General features: G+C 39.4%; 1 protein-coding gene across 2 annotated transcripts; it reads right to left on the bottom strand.

Annotated features, from left to right (window-relative positions):
* Positions 1-582: 582 nt before the first annotated feature.
* Positions 583-19,213, bottom strand: mapk14b (mitogen-activated protein kinase 14b). Of its 2 annotated transcripts, none has more exons than XM_026305950.2 (12): positions 18,745-19,213; positions 12,796-12,925; positions 9,291-9,349; positions 8,057-8,168; positions 7,276-7,305; positions 7,040-7,087; positions 6,781-6,895; positions 6,075-6,146; positions 4,478-4,557; positions 3,294-3,372; positions 2,804-2,977; positions 583-2,656 (listed from the first exon to the last, which is right to left on the bottom strand). In XM_026305950.2, exons 1-12 carry the CDS (start codon positions 18,861-18,863, stop codon positions 2,589-2,591), a joined length of 1,086 nt encoding a protein of 361 aa, XP_026161735.1. In that variant the 5' UTR covers positions 18,864-19,213; the 3' UTR covers positions 583-2,588. The 2 variants fall into 2 exon arrangements, with proteins under 2 accessions (XP_026161735.1, XP_026161736.1); XM_026305951.2 differs by lacking the exon at positions 4,478-4,557 and adding an exon at positions 3,896-3,975.
* Between the last annotated feature and the right edge of the window lie 1,342 nt (positions 19,214-20,555).

Below are 20,555 nucleotides of genomic sequence, written 5' to 3'. Positions count from 1 at the left end.
GATAATTTCTCCAGTACTAGCAAAATCCTAGTGGGCAAAACTGATAAATGTTCCAGTGCCCTGGACCATCAAGTCACATTTTTGAGATTTATTTTTCCTATTTCTGTTAGACCACTTTTTCATGGAGGTAAAATTAAAATCAAAGAAAGTCCTATTCTAAAACCAAACCTTCAGAGAAACAAAATCATTTTGACTCACTGAATTGTCAAACAACACAACACATTGATAATAAATAGTAAATTCTAGCTAGTTCTAGTTGATGAATTGCAATATCTAACTAGAGTTTGGTAACACTGCTTGACAACTGCTACCATAAGCTTCAGCTCATATTAGACCACGGAGGGCTGTAGCTGCAAACACCTGCATGCCCTGGACGAAGGTTTTTAATTTTTGGTGTGCACAATAAATAAAGTAAATTTTAAGTATTATTTAGATTACATGCAAACATGATAACATGCTGTTAATTGGTGTTGCTTCACTTTTTCTGGTCGTCCTACAAGTTTTGCTCCAGTTTCACTTTGCTGCCGCCCAGTGGTGGCACACTGATAGTTAAAACTCACCACAATATACTGTACACTGTTACAGGTTTGAAAAATAGTAGCCTTTATTTTCTAATGGTGTTATTTACATGTGGCATGGCCTGCTGTCTTGGTGCATGTGATAAAGAACATAGTAAAAAGATATGAACACATCTCAGGCAAAGAAAGCAAAACCAGTAACCAAATTAATGACTGACAGTGGACTTGGGAAGATAAACGTCCCATCTAATTTCTGCAGTTGTTTTAAAATGACAGCGTACGAGGTGTCAGCATTGCCCTTCAGCATCCAGTGAGTAAACGTACACTCTATCCCGACAAACCTGCCTACTAAATTATTCAAATGAATGAGAGATATGGTTCTAGCATTGCTCATAAAAACAATCATTACAGTCACAAAATAACATCAAATCTTGATTTAACACACAAATACTAAAATAAAGCAGTACATGAAAACAAGCAGTTGCAAATAATATTGTGAAGACACATATTGCCACAGCAATTGTGGATATAGGTTGTATGTTACATGTGACTGTGATTCATATAGAAAAAAAGGCCAAAACATTTTGTCAATAAATGTGTGCACACAGAAATAGGAGCCTACAGCTTAGTGGTTTGTCGATCAGTGTTAATGTTACTTGTAATACATGTTTGTTTTGTTTTCTGGGTGGTTTATGTTGTCATTTTTTCATAACTGATTGATAACTGACTGGAAGTACCTTGGTCAACACAACAATACATTTTCAGCAACTCTTTAAAAACTCAAAACACAGAAATAAGGAGAAACAACTGCAAAATGAGCATAATTTGTCAAATTGATTGAAACTAATGTGGTTGTCTGAAACAAGCTAATAACATTGCTGGCTCTGATCCACAAGCTGTAAGTGCAGTCATCACGGCTGAACTGCCATATGTGATAACTGATTATACATTTGGTTTGTGATACAGTAAGCTCTCCATAAATAATAAAAAGAACCTTTAATTTTGACAAATATTCTCTTTTACATCTTATACAAACAACATAACAAAAGATCATAAATACAGGGTAAATTGCCCCCAACATTCAATAAACATTAATAGTACTGTGTTTTATAAATGCAATATGATTAAATTACATTGTCAGCTGATGTTGTGATGGAAAACATCAAGTTTCAATAAACTAATAAGCTAAACCTAGCTTTATCATGCTGAAGTGGTACTGTAGACTCTGCTAAAACATTCTTCTGAAACAGAAGTGCTAAAGTAAAATGTACGAAGGAGTAGAAACTAAATGTGGTGAAAATGATACATTATACAATACCAATTAACAGCTTGAATTGTCCATTTAGAAGCAGACATTTTATGTATGTTAGACTATCCTATATATATCTGTAATAAATTACATCCTGTATCTTTTAAAGGCCATTTTAGGCTAAATTCTAGTGATAAAATCTATACTGTCAAAGGGGTCTGCTGAGGTGTGTCTCAGTAAATTATGACTATCACACACATATGGTAACTTTTGCCTGAAGTACTTCTGTACAAATACTGCTTACTATCATATTTACACTGTTTTATGTAAGGACAGAAATAACAATTTAATGTGTGGAATAAAAATGTAGACACATCATGGTTCCAAACTCATCCAAATCAAACTTTTTTTCTTTTGGTATTAATTACTGCTAAATAGTACAACTTTATAAAATACAAATCAGCAATTTGACTAATTGGCTTTAACATACTGGTGTGTAATTTCTTGTTTTGAGAATCAAATGTGGGCACAATATAAAGAATAAATGTCTGAGGTAAAAACTCTATAAAAATATAAGGAGAATTAAACTCTGCCTCAGCACACTGGGATACAAGGTAACAAAATCAGCAAAGTGGGGGACGAGATAACCAGGATGTAGAGTTTCATCCCTGATACTACAACGTCCCCCAGAGATGAATGACGGCAGGCACTTAGATGTCATGGTTGTGTGTGTGTGGAAAGTGGTGGATAGTCACATGAGACTGATAGTCCTTAAAGAGTGTTTTTAGAAAACAAAAGATGGAAGAAAAGGTGCTGCCTCCTCAGGATTCCATCTCATCTCCATCAAATGACGGAGGCACAAAGCTTAGTACCTCCTCATAAGTTAAGCCTGAGGGAAAAAAACAACTTGAAGTTATATATTATTTACCAAACTATAGAATACACAGTTTTACACTTAAATTAATCTAATTTATACCCAACAGCAAAGGTTATCTCCACAAACCATATTCCAGGCATCCACAATGTGCCTACTTACTCTTCCATTCCTCAATTTCCAGCTCGCGGCTTTCAAAGCTCTGGTCATAAGGCTCTGCTTCAGGCTCGTCGTCTGGATCGTGGTACTGGGCAAAGTACGGGTGGGCCAGAGCCTCCGATGCTGTGATGCGCTTGTCTGTGTCCAACACCAGCATTTTTTCCAGCAAGTCCACCGCTTAAGCAAGAAAAGGAACAATGGTCAATGTGTTTGACAGCAATTGAGACAGATGATGGATTAGACAAATCAGATATAGATAGATAGACAAATCAGATAGATGGTTATCCTATATATCCATCCAAACACTTCTCCATATTCAGAGGGTGCTTTCACAGCTGATTTGTTTTGTTCAATACTTCTTATATTGGATGATTAGTCTGGTACAGTAACTGAGGGAAAGCTTCACAAAACACTGACCTGATGGTACCACTAGAGGGATTCAGTGAGCCAGGAAGAGTGTGAGCATTATTGATGGTAAAAAAAGAAAACTTACCAAGGGGGTTGGCGCCAATAAACACATCAGCAAAGTTCCTCTTAGGCATGTGGGGAAGTGAATTGATGTAGTTCCTCGCCTGTGAGAAATAATTAACAGCACTGTTAAATTGTAAAAGATCTTTAAAAAATTAAAGTAGTTAAAAGCCTTTACAATGCTACATATGATAATTCAAAACCTTTTCACATACTTAATATGTTGACTTACTACATTTGCCTAATGCAAAAGTTACTTTGAACCAGCATGCTTCCATTAAGGCATGCTTCAAGCACTAACTAAAACCCAAATTACACGCATTACACAAACATTGTGTTTTAATTTTCATTATTAACAATGCAGCAGACTGCTCATCAGAACACACTGGCAAAGCACTCTGGGAAGCCTTGTTGTGACAAGCATGGTGCGGCAGAGAGGAAACAGGAAATAAGTGAAGTGAGAGCAGAAAATATGCAGAAAATGACTGGTAGGAAATATTAAAACAACAGATTAAGTCTAATATATGTCTCTGAACAGGACTGTGGGTATCAGCTGGTAGACAATTGCAGCTTGGCCTGATTCCAGCTGGGGAAGAGCTGGAACATGTGGGAGGGCTCGTGTCTCACCTCATGGCTGGGCATCCTGCTTATGAGGGAGGCTGGGGGCGTCCCCGTCAGGCGCATTATCTGCTGCAGCTGGTTTATATCTACGACCTCTGAGTCAAGGGGCATCATAACATGGAGGTCAGCGTGTCAAAGAGCATGGGTGGTTAGGGTAGTTTGGTTATGGTGGGTTGGAAGGGTGCAGGGGGGCACACACAGGGTGAAGATGAAGAGGATGGAAGAGGGAGGAACACAGTTTCTGAGCTCTGATATACAGCAAACCCTTAATTGACTGTAACCTACACATAGTGATTTGTAGACACTGTAACCCAGTGTTGCACTAGAGGCCTCTTACTGTCATTAATAGAGATTAGTAGACCGTACAAAGTCGTAGTACATGCTATACAAATGTCAGAATCAAAGCCTTCTAAAAAAGTGAAAATAAGGCCATTAAGAAAACACACATTTTCAGAGCAAAACAGGAGCAGCTTAGAGGTAGTAGCATCGATACAAAGTGGTAACACTGTCTAAGTCTTGCCAGGGCAACACAAACACAAGCAGGAGGGGCAGTGCAACAAACTGGTTGGTATGGTACTTGACACTCACAGACTCCGAAGAGATTTTCATCAAGAGCTCGGGCCCTGGCGTTCCGACGAGCATCATTATAAGCTTCAACTGATCAATGTCTACCATACTCACATGAAGGAAAACAGGAGGGATGGAGGGTGTTGGATAAGGAGAGGGGTCAGATATACAACAATCAGAGCTATGATCTGTTTCTGAAAACAAAAAGGTAAAAACAAAAAAGGGGAAAAGAAGGTAATAACACAATTATACTGTATCATACTTTTTGATTCATAGATTAACAGCACTGGATTTTGAGTGAAGATCAAAAGAAGGAGAATTCAAAGTTTCTAACTATATATACTGCATAAAAGTATAGACTGTGCTCTATAATTAGGCAAAACTAAGCAGAGGCTTTTTCCATGTGACATGCTGTATACTATTAGAACATTTTGCATGTTTAAAAAAAAAAAACAAACAAAAAAAACAGTTGCAGTTCTTCTCAAGTTTTTGCACTGGATACCCTTCCTGACACAACTCTCTCATTAACTCAGGATTGAGACCAACACTAAGGCCGCACTGGCTTGTGCAACCCCAGTGGCTGAGCCTACCAACCCCTGGTCTTCAAAACCGGACTCCCACTCATGAACTAACCAGACCCAGGCCCAGCCCTGCTTAACTTCCAAGATCGGATGGGATTGGGCATTCGTGTGGCCATCCTTAAAGCGTTAAAAATTATTACATTAATATAGAGATATTTTTATTGTGTGGGAGTTTTTTAGATGCTAGACCTCTCTTCTTGCTTTGTCAGATTTCCTACCATAAATGTATAGCTTTTATACGCATGTAGCACGACCACCTTTGCTTGAGAGATGTAAAATGAGATTGGGCAGAAAGACAACTGTATATTTAACTAAGCTTTGTAGGTGGGTAGCACCACCACCTTTCTAGGCAATTTAGATTTGCTGAGAGGGCACACATTCAAACAGAAACACCCACAGAGCATGCAGCAAAGGAGTGGATAGTTTGATTGTGATTTCTGCTCTAAGTAATCAAACATGTTATGCAACAGCCAACTTATGCTTTTGATCTTTTACCAAATCATGACCTCAGTAGTGTGTGTGCCAACTTGTGTGCATCTTAATTACAGAGCATCTTCTCGTCTGTTGTATGTTGTATGAAAACATGAATGCTCTGCTGCTGTGTATGGGAAGCTTTGTGGGAGGGGAAAAGGAAAGTGTACTGTATCGTGGAACAGCAGCAGAGAGTGTTGCAGTACTGAGTCATAGTCCACAGGGGAACTCCTATCAAACACACACACACGCACACGCACGCAATGAGCTATACTGGGATATGGCTCACAAAAGTCAATATTCAGCACAGCATTTGAATCAGCCTTGAAGTAGGCAAAATGTGTGTGTGAAAACCCTAGTGTTACACAACTGAGCGTTAGTAACTAAAGCAATAGCCTATGTGAGAGCAGTGCAGTGCACAAAAACTCTCATGCTATTCCGTAAATCTAATCACAAGTACATAAAAAACAGCTCACTGCATCCATCTGCTATTTCGTCAAGACCAACAGGCTGACTTTAAAAGGTCATTTTGTTTGTGTAAGGCAGTGACAGCGGTGGAAGGATACGGTCTGTGCCAGGGAAGAGCGTCCGTCCAGTAAGCAGTTCAGCCATGATGCAGCCCACTGACCAGATATCCACTATTTAATAAAAAATAAAAAAAATAACATATTACAGGAAAAAACTTTAGAATAAGTTATAATGTGTTTATGTAAGTATTGGTTACATTCATCTGTCTATCACTTTGCACAAAATGACTTTTTGATATACACAAGCTCAACCACTTCCCCATCACAGTTCAGACCATTGGGGCTGCATGTGGGACTCACACACTCACACATTAATTTGTAAGGCAAGAGCAAAGCAGAATCAAATGCAATCCTCAAGGAAAATGTCCGCTTTGGTTAGTGCTACTCATGTTGAATCAACCAGAAGACTGAAAAGCTGTTCTAGTTTCTTTAAATTAACCCTCATCATTTCTTGTGTAACACATTCTTAACAAGTAACTCCACAGAAGAAAAAGCTACATATATCAGAGGAAATGTTTTTTTTTTTGAATCAGCTATATACATAGCAAATAACAAAAGCTCTGTTATTTTCTATTGTTGTTTAGCCTTTTTGTCAAACTGAATGATGAATTTTGTGATGCACTGCTATACTGCAAACTATTTCAGCACAATTTCAATTATGGCAAATTGCACGATGTTACATTCAGCTATGGTTCAAAACATTCTGAATGTGTGTGTGTGTGTGTGTGTGTGTGTGTGTGTTTACCTGTCATGTTGTAGTGCATCCAGTTGAGCATGATCTCTGGGGCTCGATACCACCGAGTGGCCACATAGCCCGTCATTTCATCATCTGTGTGCCGTGCCAAACCAAAGTCCAGGATCTGGGGGATGAAGTGATGTTTGTGTGGAAAGGAAGTAGAGAGAGGAGCAAAGACAAAAGGGATATGAGGAGAGAGTGTACTATTGGAAGCAACATCCACTCTGCTCTGCTGTTTTTTATATGGTGAACTTTGAACTTTCCTCACCTTGAGTTCACAGTCTTCATTCACAGCCAAATTACTGGGCTTTAAGTCCTACAAAGAAAAAAGGACAAGTTAAGCATAGAAGCAATAGAGGGATATGCTGCAGACATCACTCGCCCTTATGCTTACCAAAACACCTTACAACTAATTCAACTTCAAGAAGTTTGATCAGTATATGACATGGAAAAAAGAAATCTAATCTTTTCAGCTTCAATCACATAAACAGTGTCATTACTTACTCTGTGAATGATATCTGCAGAATGGATATACTGTGGGAGAAAAGAAGAAAATTATGACAACTAACCTTACATCTGAATACAACTCAAAGTCCATGTCATTAGATATATTTTCACAGTAACCGCTTGCATTGTTTGTGCAAGAGCAGCCATATATCACCGATACAGCAGTCAGAAACTTTAAAATGCACTTCACTACAAGTCTATAAAGCTGACAATGAAAGACCAAAATTACTTAAATATTTACATAGAATATTGTATATGCCATTTCACCAGATGTTTGTTTTACAGATACTGTACAATACTCAAATGGCCCATATAAAAACATGAAAGATCAATGGCAGAAACAAAAAACAGGTGAAACAACACTGGGGTTCAACAAGACAAGTAATCCCAGTGAGAAGCATTGAGTACTGTGTCATGTCAGAAATGATAAAGTAGCTTCACCTTGGTCCTTGCTACTTTCGTAGTGTGTCAAATGTCAAAGGTTATGTTGCTAAAAGACACTTTACTGTCAGACACTGTAGGTTAAAGAAAAGCTTTAAGTAAGGTAATTCTCATTCACGTGGGCATCAGTTAGTTTGTTTCTTACTAAATCACTTGCATGTTTTTAAATTTACATTTTCTCCTTCAAAGTATTGACAACAGGAGACTTTTTGTGGCTAAACTTGTCTCAGCATTGGAAAGCAGCCCAAGAGGGTAAAGGAACCATGTGAGGGACCAGTGTCTCGCTGCAACAAAAAAAAAAAAAAAAAAAAAAAGTTTTGCTGGGAGCTTCACTGACCTTTAAGCCTCTAAGAATCTGGTAAATGAGGAACTGGACGTGGTCATCGGTCAGCTTCTGACACTTCACAATGTTGTTTAGGTCTGCTCCCATTAAGTGGGTCACCAAGTACCTGAAAAATCATACAGCCCATGAGGTGTGGCCTCCAAATGCCAGCATGCCTGTATCCATCTTCTGCAGCTTTCTTCAGTCCATGTTTGGCACTTTTGTTGTTCCTCTGAATATTTTTAATTATGATTTATAAAGCACTTTACAACTTTGTTTTTAAAAAAAAGTGTTAAAATATCTTATTACTGTCTGTTATAATGATGAAGGATGACTCAATTTACAAACTGGCTAAATTACTACTTAGTTTAATTTTGACTATATAAAGGATAAGGTTTATAAACAACACTGTATGTGCACTTCAGGAAAGTGAAAATGAGGAAGAAAGTAATATAAAGCAGGTGGGGAAAAGGCAGTGCTATTTCACTGAACTTTTCTTACAACCAGTGATTGGTAATTATGGTAGAAGTATATATGTAAAACCTTTGTGTCATATCTGCTTGATCTGACCTCATTCCACAGCACCATGTCAGTTACAGGCTACCTTGTAGTTCACTGCACCACTGCTTCTGGTGCAGTGAACTATAAGGACTTGTATCATTACGTTTCCATTCTTAATACTGGTGATGTGAAAGTGTGTCTTTATTGTGCAAATTCAATGCCAGGTGTTGGTGTTTGTGTGCACGTTTAGCTCAAATTTCCACAAATGTGCAAAAAGATGGTGACACCACACAATGCTGAGAACTCAAAAACACCAACTGAGCATCCTGTGCATGCATAGACAGACATACAGAGACACACACAGAGAGACACACACACACAGAGACACACACAGAGACACACACAGAGACACATAGTACCCCCAGAGATGGCCAGATGGCTGTTACCAGGGAAACTAGCCATGATGTGCATAGTGCACCTGCTCACCCTACATTCACCTTTTACAACTTGACACGCATTGGGCTGGCATGAAGTTACAAGCAGGAGGATTATGACGCCTTCATAACTCCAGTTTCACTTTCTAATCTAGTAATAATCTGCAGACACAGTGTTTTATTGTGTTTGAACAATAGAGAAGCTAGAGAAGCTAAAAGGGAAGGGGTCAGAAGAAAAAAAAAAAAAAAGAATGTCATGGGCTCAGACAGGAAAAACTAAGACGGCAGTGAAAGGGAAAGAAAAGATTACTTACACATCATTGAACTCCTCTAAATTTGTTGCTGGCGTGAAAACATCTAATAGACCAATCACCTAAAGGCAAAAAGAGATGTTAAGGTCAGAAAACATTAGCAACATTTAACTGTCTGCCTCAAATACCAAATTAACAAAATCCAGTTTTTATTTCATGTTTGATAAACAATCATTTTTAATATCAGCCTTTATCACTGCATAAACATATTTCCTTTGATAGTCACCAGAATTGTTTGTTAAGCAAAACAAATCGACGTGTGTGACATTTTTACCATTTTTATAGGACTACAGTACGTGGGATATCACAGAACAGGATAATATCAAGATCAAATAGCACTTCCTCCCTTTCAAGGACTCAGACTTTATAGTGAGTGATGTACTGTAGGCTTGCTCTCTGTTTGGATTACCAAGCGATTTTAATGACATAAATGGGGACAAAATCAACAACCACTGATAAGATTTCAGAGGAAGCAGCAAGCAGACATTATCGGGTAAAGTCTGCATCAAGCTGACAAGACAGGCACCAGTAATTGTTAATGTGTCTAAGTGTGAATAAAAGGAAACAGCTAAATACTTTCACATGCCTCTTTAAACAATTGCCAGTTGATTCTAATATTATTTATGTGCTGTACTTTTATAAAATGTGTTAACATATCTGGTCATTCGCCCAGATGTGTGTGTCTATGACTGCTCAACAGACTAAAGAGAGAGCATGTTAAAGGCTGATCAAGTGTGTGTGTGTGTGTATACATGTATATGCACACATTCATGTATATATGCATGCTTGCAGGCTCACTGGCAGACAGCAGCCCGGAGTGCTGACCCTGCCCCCGTCCCTAGAGAGAAAGGGAGACTGAGGTAGATATGCATTGTGAAACACAGGAGCTGCCCGCCCACACAGAGCACCATCCCACAGCTGATTGGTTGGCTGGAGTCACAACAAACATCTGATTGGTCCATACAGGCTTTCCAAAATCAAAACCTGGAGAGTCTCCTGGCAACAGCATGAGCAAAACAGAGAATTCCTCTCTGTGCAAAGCATAGGTAGGGATTAAAACACTTTGGTGATTTAAGAACAAAAAAGCATCAAGCAAAAAGCTTCATGCCATTTTGCCTGTTATGATGAAACAGAATCCACCTAACAACATGATTATTAATAATCATAAATGATAATTCCTTTCCAATAACCTGTCTGGACCCAAACATCTGGAAAACAACTGCATCACATTTGGATTATAATATGCAGACCTTCATGACATTTTTGTATGAAAAAACAACACTGAGCACACTAGGCACTGATTCTATATAATCCCAAGTAATCCCATGTAAAAACTGTTTGTCAAAGGTATTTTAACAGCAGTGCCACTGCACTACGCTATGCAAATTCCCAAAATGCTAAACAAGAGTGTTCAACGTGTTCCAATGGTTTCATAAGAGCTTGCATAGAAAACATAATCCAGGAAAAGTGATGAGGTGTGAGTGCTGAGCTGGCCATGCATGGACTGAATCAAGGTTAGTATTAATTATGTTTTGGCATGAGATATAATGGTTCGTATGGAGCAGAATCAGGAGGCCTGAATTGTTTCTAGCATGGTTTGGCAAGTGTCATAGAATCTTCTCTATACACAATCCTTCATCTTGGCTCAATATACAAATATATGCTTGCAACCAGAAACTCTGTTTTGTCACCATCTACTATACAGCATTTAATTAAAATGACTAAATGATTTAAATGATTAAAATATGCAAAAATAAATTAAATAGTCATAAAATAGTCATAATCCCAAGTCAAATCTTTTGCTAAGAAATTCACCTCATCTTATTAAGCTGTCAAGGCAGCAGCATATATCATGGCAGCATCTGGAGTTGCTCAGCAGTCAGCACAAGGGGGTGAGTGTGTGTTACTACCTCTTCAAGGCAATTAAGCAATGCAAAATCAATTCCCTATAAAATCAAATTAGACTTTCTAGAAATGGGTCTTTAATTCACTATAGGAGCTGCTGTACTGTTGGTGTTCATGTGCCTCTGTGGGTTTTCCCCACTGAGACTTTCAATTCTTTAAGCTGAAGGTTTTTTTCCTGTTTACATGAGTCATTGAAGTGTTTCACTTCACTGTGCCTGCAGGTTGATGACAGTGGAGAAAGTACCAGTCCGGCCTGTCACTCACCAGTAAAGATATCATATTTCTACCAATTGCGATGGCCAACAGTAAACTACTGTGCAAATACCCCACCTACGACAGAAGCTTTTAGTCTTACACACTCCATTCACCAGTTAAAGTGCTCCCACACAGCATACAGAATCACCTCCACTTCAGCTTCAGAAATCATAACCACAGCCATTACATAACACATAAAGACCCTCTCTGTTTGGTGTTAACTTGATGCACCAATAGCACGTAGTAACTAGGAATTGTGTTATGTGTTGTATGTGGGCAAGTGTCAGCATGTGCAGTACATAGAAAACCATGTCCAAAGCAGTGATTACTGCTGGGGAACTAGTGCAACTATTACAGAATATTAAAATTAAAAATGGCATGAATCAAAACAGCTGCAGCTACAAGATGACATGTGAGGAGACACCACAGAATGTTACTGGACTGCAGTTGTAAACCTGTTAGGTGACTTGCTGCTTACCAGCCAGTGGCATGTAATGTGCTCTGATCACATTCGAGGAAAACTCTTCTAACAGGACATCACACCAAGCTTAACGTCTGAGACCAGTTTGCTCAATGTTTACAAAGTCACGGGAAACTAAGAAAAGCCCTCATATACTTCTTATGACTGTTTAGCTCCTTAGATTCTATGGCTTTTACAGCCAGGTGGAGTGTGGTGTTTGGGTGTGCACCAGGTTCTGCGCTACTGTTTACTCATCCGCACTAGTCTTTGGATGTTTACAGGGTAGATGTCTGTTTACTGATGTTTGCATATATTAAAAAAAAAAAAACTAGATCATAACTAGAAATAACTACATCAAATGCATGTGTTCATCAACAAGCTACACCTGACACTACGATGTCTTCAAGCAGGGTTATGTTTATGGTCTTCACAAAAGGAGTCTGTGTGTGGGAAGTGGAACTTTTCTGATAGCTCAAAGTTCAATTTTACAGTACACTTAGAATGTATACATTAACTCAGGGAAATTGTACGTCCTGAGGTGTATAATTTGCGTGACTGCCAAGGACTCAATTATTAGTTTAAATTCCTCATCAACGCCTACGTCACATGGGCGTTTACATATCTACATTCCTGAAAGCAAAGCTACACGCTGCACAAATATAGCCATGCTACAAGTCATCAAGAAAACAAATTGCATAATATAAGCAGCTGTGAGTAGTAAATGGTGCTTTTGCAAGTTACTCACTCTGCACTCACTCATGCAATTCCATGTGTACATATGCAATCTGCTAAACTCCAACAATGCATATATAGAGAGGTCAAACTCTCTATGTATTTGAAAAAGGATAGGAGGTGAAGGTGGGGGTGGGTTGACTGTAGGCGACTTACATTCTCGTGCTTCATGTGTTTGAGCAGCCGCAGCTCTCTGTAGGTTCTCTTTGCATGGATGATGGACTGGAAGGGTCTGGACAGCTTCTTCACTGCTACCTTCAGGCCTGTCTTCACATCATATGCTGAGCTGAAATAAGCAAAGTTTTTGAAGTAGGTTAAATGGTACAATGTAAATGGTAAAAAGTAAACTCATTAAATCTAATAACGATCATATGATAACACGAGAGCCCTTCCCTTGATTTAGCTCAGAATGAGATGCTTTACTAGACTCTATAGGTGGTATTTCCCCAGTAAGCAAAGCAAATAGCTACACAACTCTAAGCTCTTGATTTCACTTCTCATTGTACTATGTGGCCAAAGGCTGTACGGAGAACATGACTGAACACTATGTGAAATATCAGCTTCATTGTGTACAACACAAGCATAAAATCCACCAACTGTTTATTGTAAAAATAATTAGTACTCTTCAGTACAAAATGTACTCTGAACATTTTCTTACACAATGCAGAGCTCACATACTTAAAAGTTGTGTACATGCTCCTGGCTGTTAGCTCTATAGATGTTACCCAACCTCAGCTGTTTGGCTTAGCACATGATGTCCTGGATCACTTGACACTGGTCACCAAAAATCTGTTATTACAGTTCAGTTCAATACAGTTTTTTTTATTATTATTATTACACTTTATTTTTTCAAAAAAATACTCTAATGACTACAACCTCTTTATATATCTAATCCAGCAAACACAGACATAAGAGTTCAGGTATTACAACACTTTTTAAGCAGGACCAAACGGGGAAAAAAGCCAATCAGTTAAGATATGTGAGCCTGGTGACTAAATAACTGTTTAACACAATAACTGATTTTGGCATAACCGTTTAATGCAAGTTTTGCCAAAATGTCTAAGTGAGTCAGCATGGGTGTATTCATTTAGGTGCACATTCCTCCCTTCATTAATTATGTCAGTCATTTCATTGCAACGGAGTACAAGAATACCTCATCGTCAGAGTAAAGCTGGTACAATAAAAAAAAAAAAAAGGAGTGGCAGAAGAACATACACAAAGAAAGTAACATAAAAGCTGAGTGAAACGTGATCTTGTATTTCTGTAAAATAAGCAGCAAGTAAGCACTAAAAAGTCACCATTGTTTTCCAGGATATATGCATATTGCATATTTGACACTTTAACGTCTAAACACTTGTCCACAGACAGAAAGAGAAACAAAGACGTTTGTGAGGGCAGATAGGCAAATGGGCCTTGCCTCCCCAAGAAGCCTGACACAGCTGCATTTCCTGTATTGTGAGGGAACATAACCCAGTTACAATAAACCACATTCCTTCCAGGTCAATCACTGACGCTGCATCACAAATGAGTGATTGCAAAATCTGTCAGAAAAAACAGAATACAGAAAAAACTCTGCTCGGTTTTATACAGACAGACAATGCTTCCTTTCACTATGTGGGGGATGTTTTTTTTTTTTTTAAAAAAACAAACTGTTTTTGCAGACACCATCATACACTGACTACATCCAGAAGAGGAGCTGCAGGAAGTGCATTAAATGGTTTTATACAAAGAAGCAACCTAATAAAAATGCCTGCACTAATGACCCAGTGTCGAGCCACACTACAGCCTTTCTGGATTATAAGAGTCATTTCTTCTGGACATATTACACAAACTGTTGAAGAGTGCTGAATTGTTCACTTTTCAACTGTGATGCCACCACTAGAAATGTTAAAATATGTTAGAGACAGAGTTAATGTTCCTGAGTTCCACGCATCCCTAATAAGAATATTAAGATAAGCAGTGTGTTTTTTCCAGTAAGTCAGAGATAATCTTCCACACCCAATGTACTCTATGTTCCTGGCTTGCTGAATAACTTTTATGTGTGGCACTTGCGACAGAGAACCCATACTCATTAAAAACAGAGTATGCCAAAGGTAAATGACAAAACAAAGACACATGCAAACACACCTTAAAACTGCTGCTAATCTGCAGGACAAACAAAGCAGCATACACCTAAGCATACACCATCCAATTAGTCTGTAATAAATGGAAGTGCAATAACAAATAGCCATAAAGATGTGGACTGTAAAAGCAGCAACATTATGATGCCGGCATCACAGGAAAGTAATGCACAAAAGCAGTGTGTTGACTAACAGACAAGAGTGAACAAATGTGTACTGTAAATGACTTATTAACATGTCTGTAGTAATTGTCCTGTCCTTCCTCTTGCCATCACTTCACTTTATTTCAGAAATGAGGTTCGCAGACGATTAACGAGACAAAGGATGAAGGTTGCCGCAGGAAATTGTCATCTATTACCTGCTCCTGGAAAAATAAACATCTACACCAGAGCCACCAAAACTGGACAGCTTTCAGTAAGATTAGCTGGGGCATCCATTATTTTTTTCTCTACCTTGATGAATCTGCGCACATGTACGCAAGATCCACGTGAGGTATATGAACACGACCAATTCGATTAAATCTTGGCTCAAAGTACGACTGTTGTGGCTTCATTTTGAATAAACAGAACTTAGCATCTGAATGATGTTATATGTTATCTATAAAACAATAAGCATCTTCATTTTGACAAAATGACACTACACTTAACAACTGCTAAACACATGCGCAGCATTAACTCAAACACCATACTGGAAATATATAGAGAGATCACTAATAACCCAACCTGCTTTAGAAGCACCTGCTCATTCACAGACAGGCCAAACAAGGATATACATAATAATACACCCTGCCTAACCTCTTTAACTGACACCCAACCATACATAATACAATACATACAACCTGAGCAGTCTGGTTTTATATGCAGGTTTTATTTTCAAGTCTAATACATGACAATAAGATGCATATCTGTGCTTAATAAATTTAATTTAAATAATTACAAGCACTGATCATCTAAATTCTCTTATCATGACACAAGCGGCTGTACAAGTGTACAGTTACTAATATACCATTCATTTAATATGTTTTTATGGTTATGACAGGAACTTGCAGTGAGACGACCAGGTCAGGGAGAACACTGTGGACTCACAGGGCAGTAAAACAACTAGTGAGAAGCAGAACACGTTTTTAATGAGGATATTTCCTACGCTCAGCAGAAATGGGATCAGTTCCACATCCAGTTCCCTGCTATCACCTAACTTACCTGTAGCTTGAGGGAAATATCATTAGCTCTAAATCTAAGTGTCAACAAACACGACGACAGATATGCTTCAGATTTATCTTAATTTCATTGGTGCCACCCATCAACATTATAAAGTAACTTCATGAATGTAATGTCTAATTGATCTTTGACATTACGTTGATTGCATCAATTTGACAGCCGCTGGTTTTAATTTATGTAAACATAAACACATATGTATGTCTGCAGAAAGCTAAAACTGGCCAATATATCAAGATGCAATGAGAACAGTCATGTTTGCACACAACCAACTTGGCCTAGCTGTGAACTAAAGATCACCCATTATGTCTGTGCACACCGACTTTTTGAGGCTCTAACACCTTGTCCAAAATGAGTGGTTTTACTTTTCTGACATCACAAATGCTGTCAGTCATGCAACAAACATGACAGAACGCTGGAGCTGAAGTAATGCAAAATTGCTGGTTTTAAACTTAAGCCACCTGTTTGTTTAGAAAGTTGACATGTCAGTGCACATTTGGCTGAGGTTAAAATCAAGTGCGTCAAACAGAGCTTGCCACAATATTGCAACTTATGACCAGATCAGCCTCATACAATTTCTCAATCTCAATCTGTAAAATACCTAATGGCACATATTGTCTCTAAAGACACTGCGATGCACAGAAAACCATTGTTACTCTAAATATCAAAAACTGCCGTCTAAGCAGATGAAGAGCAGTTTTAAATGTCAGTTCTCATGGCTTCGTCACAAACTAAAACACTAAAAATGTATTTTTTTGTTCCATATTTTCAGGTGCATTTTCTTGTGTGAAAATGAGCTTTGAATTTGATTTGCATACATGCCCAAAGGGCCTGTATGGGCTTTTATGCTTGGATCTGGTCAGCTGAGAAACCTTAACAAAAACAATACAGCAGCACTCAGCACAGTCCATACGACAATCCCGGTCAGCAGCATTCACTGAAACCTCTTTCTTTCCATACACACCATCTCTGGATCTCCCCCAAGTCTGACATTTAAAAAAAAAAAAAAGAACAAAGGTCAGAAATAATCAGAAAGTGGTACTGGCTTTTCCTTAGTAGACATCTTGAAAGGTTGAAAAGGGAAAATTATTTCAAAACCCATATAGTACAAGCTTTCCGTATTTAAAAGTTGGGAAGAATTCAAGCTGAAAACCTGAGGAACGTCATGGTCGCAGCAACAAAGACTTTGCTGGCTGGTGACTGAGAGCATGTGCCCAGCTGACCAACAGCCGTGACATGCCGGAGTAGGTGTTGTGATGTTATTTATACTTCACAGATACCTTCTAAAGGGCTTTAATGACAAGCCCCTGTTTGGACCACTTCGACTGCAGAATTTATTGTCAGCTATAGCATTCAAAAACCTCTGCGACTGAATAATGCTGACAAGTCCTGGCTCTGGTTTGGGATAGTCAAATATAGACGGAAAACAGAGGAATCTCCTCAAAGGCAGCATTAAAGTCGCTGCTGGTGAAAGAAATAAAAATGCTTTCTGCCTTTTAAGAGCAAACTGGGGAGCAGTCTGGCCTGATAAAGTTTAAAATCTGAGAAAACTAATTTGAGAGAAGATAAAACCATATTTTTTATGTTAAGCACTCGCTTGGGTCTGAAACAATATTTTAGTAGACATCACAAGAATAATATAAATTCCTACTCTGAAGACACTTTATATGTCTTATTAATGCCCAGTGATTGTCTTGAGGACCAATTTACTGTAGGTCACCACTAATGCCTGCAAAAAAAACACGCAAACACAGCAGCTGAAGTTGTGAAAATTTGGTCAAATTTACCAATAAAGTTATGTGGCCTGTGACCATAATGACCTTGTTGACTGTAGCTGGGGAACAGTAGATTTAACTCACATAAGGTTATTGTATCTCCAAGAATTTCCCCTTGGGGATTAATAATTTTATCTATGTGGCTATAATTACAGTACCAAGCCATCTAAGGAACTGCGATGACTAAAAGATGTCAAAGCTGAGGCCACTACCTAACCTCGGGACTGTGAGTCATGGGTGGACCACAACGGGAGAAAAGGGTGACATCATTCTAGACTCATCATCGTGGCTGGATGGGCTCCTATAGAAAGCTCTCGCCATGCACGAGGGGGCCTACTTTCTGAAAATCACGTGACCTTCTGGTACTCTGCAGGCTGCACCCAACAACTAGAAAAATGCATAATGCATAAAATGTGCGGATGTGTACGGGACTACAATACTATTAAGGGAAGGCGACTGTTTCTCTAGGTGCTGGTTAACACTGTGTATCAACAACACAGATCACTTCTGATAAAGAGGTGATCCACCGCTTTAGCAGATGATGCAAGCATGGGCATGTCACTAAGCAGCCCTGTTCAGCACGGAGACGGAAAAACGAGAGAAAAAGCAGTTCATCTGCACATCTGACTCTGGGTACGGAGTTAAACTTGGCCCCGGAGCCGCCAGTGCGTTTGCTGGAGCCCAGTGGTACGCACAGGTGTGAAGAGGGCAAGAGTGCAGTAAAACAGCAGAACAAGAATGTGCACAAAAACAATCATCCCCACCCGCGGAAGAAACGCGAGCTACCCCGAAGCGTGCACGATGTGCCATCGATCATAAGGGACCAAGTGCGTAAATGTAAACAGGAGGCACAAGTAATATTTTCGCCTTCTACCACTGGCACGACAGGGTGATAGGCAGCCGGTAGAGAGGCAGCTCCAACGGGCCTCTGTGGGTGGTGAGAACCCGTTGTGCAACCGTGTGTGCTCTCGACAGTGCCCTGCAACAACCGCTTACCATACAGATCCGTAAGCACCGGACCCGACAGGAGATAAGTTCTGGTACCGCTCCGGGACTTCCCACACGGTTTTGTTGAGCTCCTGTCGGTAGAAAGTGGGTCTCTCCTTCTGCGACATTCCTGCGGATTCACCAGCCCCGCAGTGACCAAACAAACCAGCGGAAACTTCTGCCCTCTTTCCTCTCCTCCCCGTGCGGCACGACGCGCTGAGGTTACTGCTGCTCCTCAGAAAAACTCAGAAAAACAGAGACGGTCCCTAATCACGCAACACTTCCGCCGACAAGTCGTGCAAATTCGTTGCAGTTGTGCAAAAATAATCCCCAAGTCTTTGCGCACGTCGGGGCGCTTGAAGACAACTTCCTCTACAAAACGCGCTGGGGTCAGGAGACTCGGCCTGGACTAGCTTTCGCTGGATTTTTCGCCCATGATCTGTTCACGCGCGCAAACGTGAACGCGTACGTCCCCTTTACCCTGCGCGTTCCCGGTAATAATTATTTTCTCGCGAGAATTGAGTTGTTACTGGTAAACTAGGGGATATCCCGTCCCTAATGTGGACATGAGTGGGAATCTCCCTCGGCCAGTCATGTCTTACCAGTTTTAATGTACCTCAGATACAATGATGTCATAGGTTTACAACCACACCTGTGTCATGACTGAGCATCAACAATAAACCTACATGAAAATACAAGTATACAACATAATGTACCGTGCTATAAATGTTAAGCATCTCAGATATGTAGTGCTCTTACTTAATACTGATCGACTGACTCCTTCTGGTCAATGTCAAAGACACAACATCAGCAGTTACAGCTGAACCACATTTATTAGGGCACACTTAAATATGGCTAGGACCATATTCTGATCGAATCTGCTTCATGATCAGATGAATGGAAATCACCTATGTGCAGTCAAGGTATGAACGGTTCCTGTAAGGTGATTTCAGTGGAAGGTCCAAGAACTGGTTTCGCAATATGTGACATGACATCATAAGGAAAAATAAACACGACAAACAGGCCCGTTTCTTGGATGACATTTTGACAGGTCACCGTAGAAAAAGCACACGTGTAAATAATACTGTAAATAATGAATGATAGCTGAGTCAGTTCCATGTAGCAGCTTCAGTTTCAGAGGGCTGCTATGGTGCAGGCTGGCTCATTGACACTTGAAGAGAACAGAGCCACCATTAATGTTAGTGAAACCTTTGACAAGTCAAACGTCTGCTGCCAAAATGATGATGAGGCTTGAGGATAGATAAAGAAGATGGATACAAGGCTGATTGCAAAGCCCTAAATATGTTGTGATGGCCAACTGCCAAGTGCTGAGTTTTCTGTCTGTTTTTTTCAACTCTTTGGTGGGTAATCAGTGATTAAAACAGGGCTAAAATAGGTAGAGTTTGCATAGGCCTCTTTCTGGGAAATCCCATGGTTATCAATAATCTATTGCCCTGGTGCTTCACCAGTAATAGAAACTTAATGGCAGCTGTGCTGTTGGACAAAAAGCAGCTGCAATAATTATAAAAACATGGAAAAGGGTATGCTCTTATAATAAAATAATATTTTTGACCATTATGCTAAACACTGAGTCTGCATAGCAGCATAAATACATAGTGCCCACCATGTTACATGGTGGGGAAGCATTCTGCTGTGGGGATTTCTTTTCAGTTTTTCTGCAGCAGGCCCATAAGGGGGGAGGTAAGGGCAACAAAATACAGAGACATCTTGAAGGAAAACCTGAGATGAGAATACATAAACATAAAGCCAAAGCTGCATATAGATGTCTTTAAAATAATATTTAAGACCAGAAATGACCT

This window comes from Mastacembelus armatus, chromosome 5 (assembly GCF_900324485.2).
Source record: "Mastacembelus armatus chromosome 5, fMasArm1.2, whole genome shotgun sequence".
NCBI lineage: Eukaryota > Metazoa > Chordata > Actinopteri > Synbranchiformes > Mastacembelidae > Mastacembelus > Mastacembelus armatus.
Note: the sequence above shows the minus strand (reverse complement) of the source record. Positions and strands in the feature narration are given on the sequence as shown.